This window comes from Cebus imitator, unplaced genomic scaffold, assembly GCF_001604975.1.
Source record: "Cebus imitator isolate Cc_AM_T3 unplaced genomic scaffold, Cebus_imitator-1.0 Scaffold118, whole genome shotgun sequence".
In the NCBI taxonomy this organism is placed as follows: domain Eukaryota; kingdom Metazoa; phylum Chordata; class Mammalia; order Primates; family Cebidae; genus Cebus; species Cebus imitator.
This window is the reverse complement of record NW_016107433.1, coordinates 5,812,735-5,825,960: the sequence shown is the minus strand read 5'-3', so window position 1 is coordinate 5,825,960 and position 13,226 is coordinate 5,812,735. Positions and strand designations below refer to the sequence as shown.

The 13,226-nt window shown below is 43.8% G+C and overlaps 1 protein-coding gene across 1 annotated transcript in view; it reads right to left on the bottom strand.

Annotated features, from left to right (window-relative positions):
- The window catches only part of PKD1L3 (polycystin 1 like 3, transient receptor potential channel interacting), a 90,418-nt gene that overhangs the window by 25,380 nt on the left and 51,812 nt on the right, over window positions 1–13,226 (bottom strand). The window contains 7 exon segments of the mRNA XM_037742255.1: window positions 432–572; window positions 3,744–3,843; window positions 6,312–6,546; window positions 6,647–6,839; window positions 8,091–8,271; window positions 9,085–9,284; window positions 10,567–10,763. Of these exon segments, the coding sequence (XP_037598183.1) occupies window positions 432–572; window positions 3,744–3,843; window positions 6,312–6,546; window positions 6,647–6,839; window positions 8,091–8,271; window positions 9,085–9,284; window positions 10,567–10,763 (1,247 nt within the window).

Sequence of the window (13,226 nt, the reverse complement as noted above, 5' to 3'; positions counted from 1 at the left end):
ACTAAGCATGCACCCCATCTCACTCATCTGATTGTGTTCACTAGAAGCGAAGCCATGATAAAAAGAGAATGTCTTCTTTGGATTAGAGAATCCAATAATGAACTAGATGTGTTGAAGCCAGTCAACTAGCACCTCCAGAATAGCCTTTTGCCAAAGCATTTTCATTTTCCCTCCATAGATCAAGTGTTATTATATTTTGCAGGTGGAAAAAGTGATGGACTAAAGCACACAATGAAAACTCTATACTCCAAGGTCAGGGGTCTGTCCAGTTACCATCCCACCTGCTTTACTGGAATCCCAAATCTCACAAGCTGAAGATCTTAAAAGATAGCTTTTGAACCCTTCTTTATTTTCCATTTTATTCTCTCTCTTCCTTTCCCTTCTGAAAAAAGTGTTCTATTACCAAGTATGTTGCCATTTCCTCTCCATACCCAAAATATCTCCAGTCAGTTGGAAGAGTTTCTTCTTTTTCAGGGTTCTTTCTGGGTGCTTAGTTGGACTATTCATAGTTGGGGCTACATAGACAGGGTTGTTCTTATCTCTTGAACCTGGTACTGATGAAGAACACTTTGCTGTCAAAAATTCAAATGTAGACCAAAGAAATGTTATATTTCATTAAGCAGTCACTCACCATTCATTGAGCATCTATGTGAGCACCTCCTTTTAAATCCTGAAGAAACAAGGAGTCAAACTACCTATGCAGTGCTTCTTAAACTCTCTATTATAAAGGACCTGTTTTTTAAAAAATTCCAATCAATTGGAGACTGATACTTCTTTGCAATACAATAAAAATTAGTTACCAGGCTGAGGACAGTGGCTCGTGCCTGTAATTCCAGCACTTTGGGAGGGGTTTTGCCATGTTGCCCAAGCTGACCTCGAACCCCTGACTTCAGGTGATCCACCTGAGACCCTGTCTCCTAAAAAAAAAAAAATTAAAACATATATAACGAAAAAAATAAAGCAGAAGCAGGTAAAATGCAAAGCCTGTTTTTGAAAATTAGATTTAATAGGTATAAAGTTAGGCTGCCAGATTGCTAAAGTTTTCAAATGCTTATTCTTGATTCCTGTACTTATCTTAGACTAGAAACAAACAGTTCTAGTCTGTGAGCCACACTTTGATAGCACTATTCTATAGTGGCATTTCTCACATTTTAATATGCATAGGAATCATCTGGGAATATTGTTAAAATAAAGATTCTGGGGTGGGGCCTAAGAGTCTACATTTCTATGTTTTTATTTTTAATTTTTTTACTTTTTATTTTTCCACCCCATGGGTAACTGCTAAGATGATTCTGCATTTCTGACAATTCCAGGAGATGACAATGCTGCTGGTCTGCACACAACACCATGAGTAGAAGAATCTAGAGACAGATTAAGAATGAGAGAAAGCCAGTGAATTACAGGAGGGCATGAGGCCAAGTGCGGTGGATCATGCCTGTAATCCCAGCACTTTGGGAGGCCAAGGTCGTCTGATCACCTGAGCTCAGGAGTTCGAGACCAGCCTGGCCAACATGGCGAAACCCTGTCCCTACTAAAAATATGAAAAATTAGCTGAGCGTCATGGTGTGCACCTGTAATCTCAGCTGCTCTGGAGGCTGAGGCAGGAGAATTGCTTAAACCTGGGAGATGGAGGTTGCAGTGAGCCGAGATCATGCCACTGCACCCCAGCCTGGGTGACAGCGTGAGACTCCATCTCAAAAAAAAAAAAAAAATTAAAATTAAAAAAAATAGAAGAAGGCATGAAGCTTGCCAGCATGTATGTGCCTAGTACCGTGGGATCAGTGAAGAGTCAGCAAATAAATCTCTCCAAGAAAGTCAGAGAAGGCTCCACAGAGGAAGCGACATTTGACATTTATTTTGAAGGATGAATCAGAGCTCTCTACATGAACAAGGGTGAGGATAAGGGGGGAAAAAAAAAGTCTCTTTTAGGCAGAGAGACCAACAGTTCAGAATGCATGGAGAAACAAAGTAAGTGCAAGGAAGTAAGTATACTATTATTTTTTGAGATGGAGTTTCACTCTTGTCGCCCAGACTGGAGTGCAATGGTGTGATCTCAGCTCAAAGCAACCCTCGCCTCCCAGGTTCAAGGGGTTCTCCTGCCTCAGCCTCCCAAGAGGCTGGGATTATAGGCATGCACCACCATGCCCAGCTAATTTTCTGTTTTTTGTAGCCACAGAGTTTCACCATGTTGGCCAGGTTGGTCATGGACAGAAGGCAGTTTCAAGTCAGATTAAGTTTTTTCATCTCACAAGGAATGGAGGGCCTACTGCTTAGCAGTGGATGACCGCTTAAATAGTGACTGTTAGGAGGCCAGGTGACATGGCTCATGCCTGTAATCTCAGCACTCTGGGAGGCCAAGACAGTTGGATCATCTGAGGTCAGAAGGTCAAGACCAGCCTGGCCAACATGGTGAAACCCATCTCTACTAAAAATACAAAAATTAGCCAGGTATGGTGGCATATGCCGGTAATCCCAGCTACTTGGGAGGCTGAGGCAGGAAAATCGCTGCAATCCTGGAGGTAGAGGTTGCAGTGAGCCAAGATTGCACCACTGCACTCCAGCCTGGGCAACAAGAGTGAGAGTCCGTCTCAAAAAAAAAAAAAAAAGTGACTGGCAACATCAAGTCTATTGTGTACCCCCCTCTGTCATGGCATTCTCCCCTTCTTTCCCTCAGAGGTAGTTCTTTCCTGAATTTTGGAGTTTGTCATTTCCATACATTTCTTTATATTTTATCCATAAATGCATAGAAGAGATACATATGTATCCTCCAATCAAGATATGCATCTTTTTTACGTGATTAAAATATTGTGCCAATTTTTCTGCAAGCTCCTCTTTTTACCCAAGATTGTGTTTCTGAGGTTCGCCCAGGTGATAAGTTAGCCCTAGCCAGTTATTTAGAGGGTGGGCTTTCTCAGGCTTGGTCACGAAATGTGGAAATTACGAGAGGAATTTAGGATTATGTATTCTGACTTTTCTAGAGAATGCTAATGCTCTTGATTAGAATGAGAAAATATAGTAAAGAAGTGGATTTGTGGGCAGGCAAACGATTCAGTCTGACACACTTGGAGGCATGAAGCTCCAGATAGGGAGCCATGGAAAATGGCACCTTGGGCTGATGGGAGGGAGGGGAGGGAGGGAAGGGAGGAGAGAGAGAGGAGAAAGGAGGGAGAGAGACAGAGATGAAAAGGAGATCTAAAATGCAGGGAGCCTGGGTGCACAGGCTCACACTGGTAATCCCAGCACTTTGGGAGGTCGAGGAGGGTGGATCACCTGTCAGGAGTTCAAGACCAGCCTGGCCAACATGGGGAAACCTTGTCTCTAATAATAATACAAAAAAATTAGCCGGGTGTGGTGGCAGAGGCCTGAAATCCCAGCTACTCGGGAAGCTGAGGCAGGAGAGTCACTTGAACCCAGGAGGTGGAGCTTGCAGTGAGCCGAGATCGCCCCATTATACTCCAGCCTGAGCGACAAGAGTGAAACTTCATCTCAAAAAAATAAAAATAAACAAAATAAACTGCAGGGGAGAGATGAAGCACTAGGAGGGAGAACGTGATGATCGAGGTGAGGATCCTCGTCTGGAAGCGCATTAGTCTTGGGCAGAAGAAGAGAAATAACCACTTGGTTAGAGACAAGTCCTTTGAATGGGTTAATTTATCTGAGTCAGCAAGGTGGCCAGAGTAACACTGATCTGATCTAATTTGCTTTTTGCAAAATTAGGTAGTTGTTAGAACTACTTGAGTTACCCAAGAGTGCCAAGATCCTCTTGGTTTGTTGTTCCTTCTCCTTGTGAAGCCGTGGCACCCTGCTCATCATCAGTGAGTGGAAGAACGTGAAGATGACCACCTGGGCAGGAGAACCACAGGAGAACATCGTGAGCAGAAATTACAGACCCAGGAAGATGATACCTTCTGTAAAGGAAGAGGTGGGCATTAATGAAAAACTTCAATTATTTGGCCACTTATTTATTTTTATTTTTGAGATGCAGTCTTGCTCTATTGCCCAGGCTGAAAGGCAGTGGCATGATTTTGGCTCACTCTAACCTCCGCCTCCTGGGTTCAAGTAATTCTCTGCCTCAGCATCCCCAGTAGCAGGATTACAGGTGCACGCCACCATGCCTGGCTAATTTTTGCATTTTTAGTAGAGACAGGGTTTCACCATTTTGGCCAGGCTGGTCTTGAACTCCTGACCTTGTGATCCTCCCACCTTGGCCTCCCAAAGTGCTGGGATTACAGGTATGAGCCACTGTGCCTGGCTTTGGCCCTTTATTTCAATGGAAAACTAATTTCAGTCATTTTTGTACAATGATGGGGACCTGGAGAAGGGCCAGCAGACTCTAAATAATGTTAATATTCCTCTTTTTTGCTTATAGTTCTTAATCTGGTTGGAGAAGTTTACACTGTCAAATGATTTGTGATGTCTATTCAGTAATATCCCTCAGTGTCTTTGGAAGACCTCTGATGAAGATCCAGACTTTTTTTTTTTTTTTTTTTTTTTTGAGACAAAGTCTCACTCTGTCACCCAGGCTTGAATGCAGTGGCACAATCTCAGTTCACTGCAACCTCTGCCTCCTGGGTTCAAGTGATTCTCTTGCCTCAGCCTCCCAAGTAGCTGGGACTGTAGGTGCATGCCATGCCCAACTAATTTTTATATTTTTAATAGCGACAGGGTTTCACCATGTTGACCAGGGTGGTCTTGAACTCCCAACCTCAAGTGATCTGCCTGCCTTGGCCTCCCAAAGTGCTGGGATTAAAGGCATGAGCCACTGCACCTGGCCAAGAGTCAGTCTTTTAGAAGTCCCAGGATTAAACCTCAGGCTAGCAAAAGAAGTTGAGGAATCTTAGAATCAAGTAAGACCTTAAGAATCTATTAGAGGAAACAAGTATTCCCCCATTCCTTAAATTTCCATGGAGGGCAAGAAAGTTCCATTCCAATCCTCAGGAGAATGAAGAGGGGTGATATTCTCAGCCTGGGGCCATACTCTCCTTACTCCACCTTATCCCACAAGGAAGAACCTGCTGGTGATTCCTCTCTCTCTGGGACCTGCCTGCCTGCGGTGTGGTCTGCTCAGCCCTGACTGGGCTTCCCAGGGTTGGGCCGGTGGGCTTGGGCCAGGGCCAGGCTTTGTATCTAGAGGGGGAGTTTGAGATACCAAGTAGTTGGCTGGGCGTAGTGGCTCATGCCTGTAATCCCAGCACTTTGGGAGGCCGAGGTAGATGGATCACCTGAGGTCAGGTGTTTGAGACCAGCCTGATCAACATGGTGAAACTCCGTCTCTACTAAAAATACAAAAAATTAGCTGGGCATAGTGGCGGGTACCTGTAATTCCAGCTACTTGGGAGGCTGAGGCAGGAGAATGGCTTGAACCCGGGAGGCGGAGGTTGTAGTGAACTGAGATCACGCCATTACACTCCAGCCTGGGTGACAGAATGAGACTCTATCTTTAAAAAAAAAAAAAAAGATACCTAGTAGTTTCATCACCCCCAAAATTCCCACAAGCTGTTTCTTTGTATTCATAATTGTTTTAAAAGGAAGAGTCCATAACTTTTAGAAATATAAAGACTAAAATACGTGAAATGGAAAAAATGATATGAAGTCTGATATTTTCCTCCCAACATAACAGACAAAACAAGATTGGCCATGAGTTGGTTATTATTGAAGCTGGGTGGCAGGACTTCAGGATGCAGTATACTAACCTCTACACTTTTGTGTGGGTTTGACATTTTCCTTAAATATAAAAAATTTAAGTTTTTTGTTGGTTGTTTTTTTCAAAGTGGTTTAGGTTGTTGATTTGTTACTGGTTACTGTCCTCTTTGCTCCCAGTCATTTTCTGCCATACTTCTTTTTTCTGTGATGAATTACACATATCCATAACAAATGTCAGTGTTTGCTTTTTTTTTTTTTTTGGAGACAAGGTCTCGTTGTCACCCAGGCTGGAGTACAGTGGTGCAATCACAGCTCACTGAAGCCTCAGCCTCCTGGGCCAACCCATCCCACCTCAGCCTCCCAAGTAGCTGGAACTACAGGAGCACACCACCATGCCTGGCTAAGTTTTTGTAATTTTTGTAGGGATGGAGTTTCATCATGTTGCCCAGGCTGGTCTTGAATACCTGGACTCAAGCAATCTGCCTGTCTTGGCCTCCCAAAGTGCTGGGAGTACATGTGTGAGCCACTGCGCCCAGCCTGGTTTGCCTGTTTGTTTTTTGATGTTTATGTTACATTGTCAAAACCACTAGGCACCTTGGATTGACACCAAGGGACCTCAGTCTCCCAAACTTGTGCAACTCCAGTGGTTCTTCCCATTCCTCACATACCTTTACTGGCTGGCTGATAAGGACATTTTGAAGCACTGATAAAATAACTGAAATCATCCAGCTGGTGGCTTGGTCTTTGTTCAATTCCAAGCTATAAAGTGCTGTAAAGAAGGCTGAAGCCAGGCTAGTGAGACCCAGGAGGAGCCAGCAGAATGAACTCAACCATTTGGACAGGCCATTAGAGATGGGCCTTTTTCCTTCTTCTGAGCTCAGGATGGCGAAACTGGTGACTTCCCTTAAGAACAAAAGTTGAAGGAATAATCTCTTACCCATCAGCTGAGAGAGAGGATGAGGAAGATTACAGGGGATAAAGAAGGCTTGGTGTGGTGCATTACCTGAATGGCTCTTGCTCCGTGGGAAGCATGTGTGTTTCCAAGAGTTCCTGGAGTTTTTGAAGATGGCTGGCTGCAGCTAGGAGGTCACAAGTCTGGTGGCCCTGGGTGAGACCCAGAGTGCCTAAGTGAGATTTTAGCCTCTGTAGAACTCTACACAGGTAACAGCAGAAATGATGGTGGTTTTCAGGAACCACTGAAAATATATTTCAAGTTGATACTTTCACAAGCGGATTTCAGTAAGTAGCAATTAGTGGTAGAGATAAGCAATTCATTAATTGATGATGAGACTAAATTTTCCCACTACTAGCAGAGATTGGACTGTACCCAACACTTGCAGTATTACCATCTTCTCTGAGGATACTGGTGAATTTTAACAACTGTAAAATTCTAAGCTTTGATCTGAAGACTTTTAAAACCTTACTGACTTCTTCACCAGAATGGCTGTACATGTAACCTATACTAATGCCCAGGAGACTCAAACTGTTTTTGAGGATCTATAGATTGCATCATCTCACCATCTCATGAAAGAAAAAGGATGACAAGTTTCAACAGCCTTCAACAAAGCAGATGGGATATGTGGGTCTAATACAGAGAATATTTTTTCTTTTCTTTTCCCTTTTGAGATGGAGTTTTATTCTGTCGCCCAGGCTAGAGTGCAGTGGCATGATCTCGGCTCACTGCAGTCTCTGCCTCCCAGGTTCAAGCGGTTCTCCTGCCTCAGCCTCCCAAGTAGCTGGGGTTACAGGTGCGTGCCATCATACCCAGCTACTTTTTGTATTTTTAGTAGAAACGGGGTCTCACCACGTTGGCCAGGATGGTCTCAATCTCCCGACCTCATGATCCACTCGCCTTGACATCCCAAAGTGCTGGGACTACAGGCATGAGCCACTGCATCTGGCCCAGACAACATTTTTCCTGTACTTTTTTTTTTTTTTTTTTCTGAGATGGAGTCTTGCTCTGTCACCCAGGCTGAGTGTAATGGTGCAATCTTAGCTCACTGCAATCTCTGCTTCCCAGGTTCAAGGATTCTCCTGTCTTAGCTTCCATAGTAGCTGGGATTACAGGCATGTGCCACCACACCCAGCTAACTTTGGTATTTTTAGTAGAGACAGGGTTTTGTCATGTTGGCCAGGCTGGTTTTGAACTCCTGACCTCAGGTGACCCACCCACCTCAGCCTCTCAAAGTGCTTGGATTACAGGCGTGAGCCACCACGCCTGACCTGTGTGTGTGTGTTTTTTAATCCTGTACTTTGTATCACCAGATAGATTGTCTATGCCATCAAGGAGAACAAATCTATCAGCTCTATATTAGAAGCTTAAGGCAATTAAAACAAGCAGAAGGTTGTGTCAGGCCTGTTGGTTATGAATGAGTAAGAAAGAAAGAGACAGGCAAGGGAGTGGGAGGCAGATGGAACATTCGTTACTCAAATCTACTGAAGTTTACCACGTGCCCGGTGGCGCTCTGCCTGCTGATGACAGCCTTGACCCTCCAAGTGAGAAGACAGGAGGCTGGATAAAAGTTCCACCAGCTTAGTAATGTTGCAAGAACTCCATGACGGTTGTTTACACTCTGAGAGTAGGTATGTATGTCTCCTGAGCAGGAATCGCACAGTTTCCCTTAATTCCTGAATATAGAACCAAGATGAGAAAAATCAGCCTGTTTTTCATTAAGCCGGGATTTGTAGCAATTACAGGTGGTAAGGCTGTTTCCTTTAGTCAAAAGGGGATCTGCTAAGCATGAAGAACCTCAATTTTTCATGTTCTCTCTAATTTTTCAGAAAGCAGTCACCTCATAACTCACAGTAGCTGCAATACCAGTTTTATGAAAGAATACGGAATGAAAAAAGAGACAATTTGATCAAACATCAAAGACTAAAACAAGGCCAGAGTGGTACCTATGCACTCCCACTTAGTCCTCAGAATACTTCACAAGCAAGAGTAAAAGCTAAAGATGTGGTTAATCACAGCTCAGGGGACAAGAACTGGGAAAAATATGTTACAGGTAAGAGGACCCTGACAGCCTTCCATGAGATTCTTCCCACTGCTCTCTTTCACTGTGTGGGGAAGGAAAGCATGTAATTCATCTGTAAAATTTGATACTAGCTGGGCAAGGTGGCTCACGCTTGTAATCCTGGCACTTTAGGAGGCCTAAGTGGGAGGATGGCTTGAGCCCAAGTGTTTGAGATCAGCCTGGACAACATGGTGAAACCCTGTCTCTATAAAAAAAAATACAAAATTTACCCAGATGTAGTGACACATGCCTGTAGTCTCCACTACTTGGGAGGCTGAGCTGGAAGGATTTCTTGAGCCTGGGAGTCTGAGGCTGCAGTGAGCTGAGATTGCGCCACTGCACTCAAGCCCGTGCAACAGAGCCAGACCCTATCTCAAAACAAATAAACAAGCAATAAAAATAAAATAAAATTTGATACCAAACTTACCTCAACTACCATTGTGACAGAGAGAGGCTCAACGGAAGCATCTAAGAGGCAGGAGACCTGGATGGGAGGAAACAGGGGCACAGTCTCCTGTGGCTGAATCAACGGGAAGAGCCGCCCAATGACAAGATTGATTGGGAAGAGGATGACAGCAGTGTGGATGCTGATGAGCAGTTCAGACCAGGCCACAGCAAATGTACCCACTGAAAGAAAAGCATGACATCAACTTTTTTTTTTTTTTTTTTTTGAGACGGAGTTTCGCTCTTGTTACCCAGGCTGGAGTGCAATGGCGCGATCTCGGCTCACCGCAACCTCCGCCTCCTGGGTTCAGGCAATTCTCCTTCCCCAGCCTCCTGAGTCGCTGGGATTATAGGCACGCGCCACCATGCCCAGCTAATTTTTTGTATTTTTAGTAGAGACGGGGTTTCACCATGTTGACCAGGATGGTCTCGATCTCTTGACCTCGTGATCCACCCGCCTCGGCCTCCCACAGTGCTGGGATTACAGGCTTGAGCCACCGCGCCCGGCAGCCATGACATCAACTTTTATCTTCAACTATTAAAATAATCTCAAAGTCATTCCTCTCCTAGGTTTAACTATTTATTGAGGAAGCTAACTATGTTTATCTAGGAATGAAATTATCATGGCAGTAAAGATCATGTTGTATTCCTAATAGTGCTTCATTTGTTAAAGAATGAGAACACTAAGAAAATCTGTTAGAATGTTCTAATGAAAGGGCAGTGTAAGAAAAACAAGGCACAATGTATTAGTCTGTTTTCACACTGCTATAAAGAATTACCTGAGACTAGGTAATTTATAAAGAGAAGAGGTTTAATTCACTTACAGTTCTGCATGGCTGAGGGAGCCTCAGGAAACTTACTATGATGGTGGAAGGTGAAGAGGAAGCAAGACACCTTACATGGCATTACACCTCACATGCTGTACAAAGCAAGGCATCTTACATGGTGCAGGAGAAAGAGTGACAGGGGAACTGCCACATTTTTTTTCCCCCCTGTGACAGAGGCTGGAGCACAGTGGTACAATCGTGGCTCACTGCAACCTCCGCCTCCTGGGTTCAAGCAATTAAACCATCAGATATCATGAGAACTCACTCGCTATCATGAGAAAAGTATGGGAGAAACTGCCCCCATGATCCAGTCACCTCCCAGCAAGTCCCTCCCTCAACACTGGGGGGATTACAGTTGGATGTGAGATTTGGGTGGGGACACAGAGCCAAACCATATCACACAACATGATTCTGTTTCTAATCCTGAAAGTAACGAGAGCAGAGTGTAGTAAAAGTATTGCATAGTGGGCTGGGCATGGTGACTCATGCTTGTAATTCCAGCATTTCAGGAGGCTGAAGCAGGAGGATCACTTGAAGCCAGGGCTATAGACCAGCCTGGGTAACAGAGCAAGACCCTGTCTCAAAAAAAAAAAAAAGGATTGCTTTTGCTTACTACCCACATCAGGGCTCATCCATACTTTGCTCATCTCTCTTGCCAGTGGTGCCACTTATCTTCCAGAACATAATGCTGATGACCATGTTGCAGAGGAGCAGTGTCATGCAGCAAGACAGCCGCTGGACTCTTGTAAACAGGTTCCAGGGATGCCGAGTTGCAACTGAAAGCCACAGATAATCCTGGGTGAACTTTTCTACAATCATGGAGGAAAACAGGTGTCTGAAAAGAGAAATTAGAAGAGGAAATGCATGAGATTTTATTCTAAAAGTGCCCCAGTTTAAGATGCGATTTGCCCAGCAAGGAGTGACACAGCAACTCCCAAGCCTCTATTCAACACCTCTATGAATAAGCTTTCAGATAATATAATTCTTTCCTTTATTTATTTTCAGTTCTTTTACCATCACACAAATGTGTCCATGTAAGATTCTTTTGTTATTTTAGGACAAAAAGTTTAGGATAATTTTTGTGGTGTGCAAGTTTAAAATTAAAAATATTTTAGCTTTATGAGAGTTTTGATAAATATTTTACTTTTCAAAAGTTTACATTAAACTTCTATTCAAAATAGTTTGGTGAATTCATACTCTGAGCACTTTCTCTATGCGAAATCTGGAGGAACGATAAATAATATATAAAAAGAGAGAACCATAATGACTTTGCTGGGCTTAAACACAAAATAAACATCTGAGGAAGACATGCAGAATAAGAAAACAAGATGGTGAGAGGGAGGTAGAAGCCACAGGATTACTGAGCTCTAGATCTGGAAGAAGGTAGTACAAAGGTGGGAGTTTGACTTTTGTAGGGCAACTGAAACTAAAAATGTTTCATTGGGAGCAGGAGAGGGAGAGACAAAGCCAACTTCACTGCTAGAAGCCAGGGTTGAACCTGGAGCTCATGAAAGAATACTTGAGAGCAAAAAAACCTCTGTAGGGCTACACATTTGAAGTAATAATGTGAGAAAAAAGGAACAGTTTCACGACCAGAAACTGAGTCGAGAGATCCACTGGCTATGCCAAGATCTGCAATATTCCTAGTTTCATAAATTTCATTGAAGAATAGGAGCTCCAAAATGCCATATAATACTGTAAGGCCTAGTTCTAAACTAGAGATGTGAAGGGTTAGAATGAAAACAGTAGCAAAACCAGTCAGAGATGGTGTTTGTAGTGGGAGGGGTGGACGGGATGGTGTGTGTGTACCTGGAGGTGCAGTGGCAGGGAGAGGAGTGGGAGGGAGAAGGAAAACAACAATCCAGCTCAAAAGAAATTAATTTAATGGGACAGTGTGACAAAAACTTCAAAGTAAATATTTCAGGTTGCTCTAAATGAAGGAATAGGCCAGGTATACTGTCTGGCCCCTGTAATCCTAGTGCTTTGGAAGGCTAAAGCAGGAGGATTTCTTGAGGTCAGGAATTTCAGACAAGCCTAGGCAACATAGGAAGACCCTGTCACTACTTTAATATTTTTTTAAATATTAAAAAACTCACCCAGTATGGTGGCACACACCTGTAGTTCAAGGAGATTAAGGCTGCAGTGAGCTGTGCTTATGCCATTGCACACCAGCCTGAGTGACAGAGACACTGACTGAAAAAAAAGGAATAATGTTGACTTAAGTCTCAAATATTATGAAAAAAACAGACATCAAGTAAATTAAAAATCTTGGCTGAGCATGGCAGCTCATACCTGCAATCCCAGCTCTTTAGGAGGCTAAGGTGGATGGTTCACATGAAGCCAGGAATTTGAGACCAGCCTGGTCAACATGGTGAAACCCTGTCTTCACTAAAAATATAAAAATTAGCTGGGCATGGTGGTGCATGTCTGTAACCCCAGCTACTCAGAAAGCCAAGGCACGAGAATCACTTGAACCCAAGATGCGATGCGAAGGTTGCAGTGAGCTGAGATCATGCCACTGCATTCCAGCCTGGGCAAAAGAGCGAGACTGTCAAAAAAAAAAAAAAAAAAAGGAAACAAATAAAAGTCTTAAAACTAAAAAATGTGGACTCTCAGCAAGGAGGAAGTGAAAGCCAACGCAGAATTGTCAGTCGCCTTTCTGAATGCTGAAGGCATGACCCAACATGCATACAGAGTCCCTTGGTAAACAGTCTGTGACTTATTAGCTCTAGGCATTTCAGGAAATCTCTGTTCAATAATTAGCTAATCACTAAGCTACCTGAGCAGAAACTTCAGTTTCCACACACAACAAGGGATACAGACTTTACAGAATTCATTCAGAAAAATCCCTAAGCAAACTGGCAAACAGCAACAAACATTAAAAACAATGAACCCAGGCCGGGCGCGGTGGCTCATGCCTGTAATCCCAGCACTTTGGGAGGCTGAGGCGGGTGGATCACGAGGTCAAGAGATCGAGACCACCTGGTCAACATGGTGAAACCCCGTCTCTACTAAAAACACGAAACATTAGCTGGGCATGGTGGCGCGTGCCTGTAATCCCAGCTACTCAGGAGGCTGAGGCAGGAGAACTGCCTGAACCCAGGAGGCGGAGGCTGCAGTGAGCCGAGATCGCGCCATTGCACTCCAGCCTGGGTAACAAGAGGGAAACTCCGTCTCAAAAAAACAAACAACAGAAACCCTACAAGCCAGAAGAGAGTGGGGGCCAATATTCAACATCCTTAAAGAAAAGAACTTTCAACCCAGAATCTCCTATCCAACCAAACTAAGCTTCATAAGT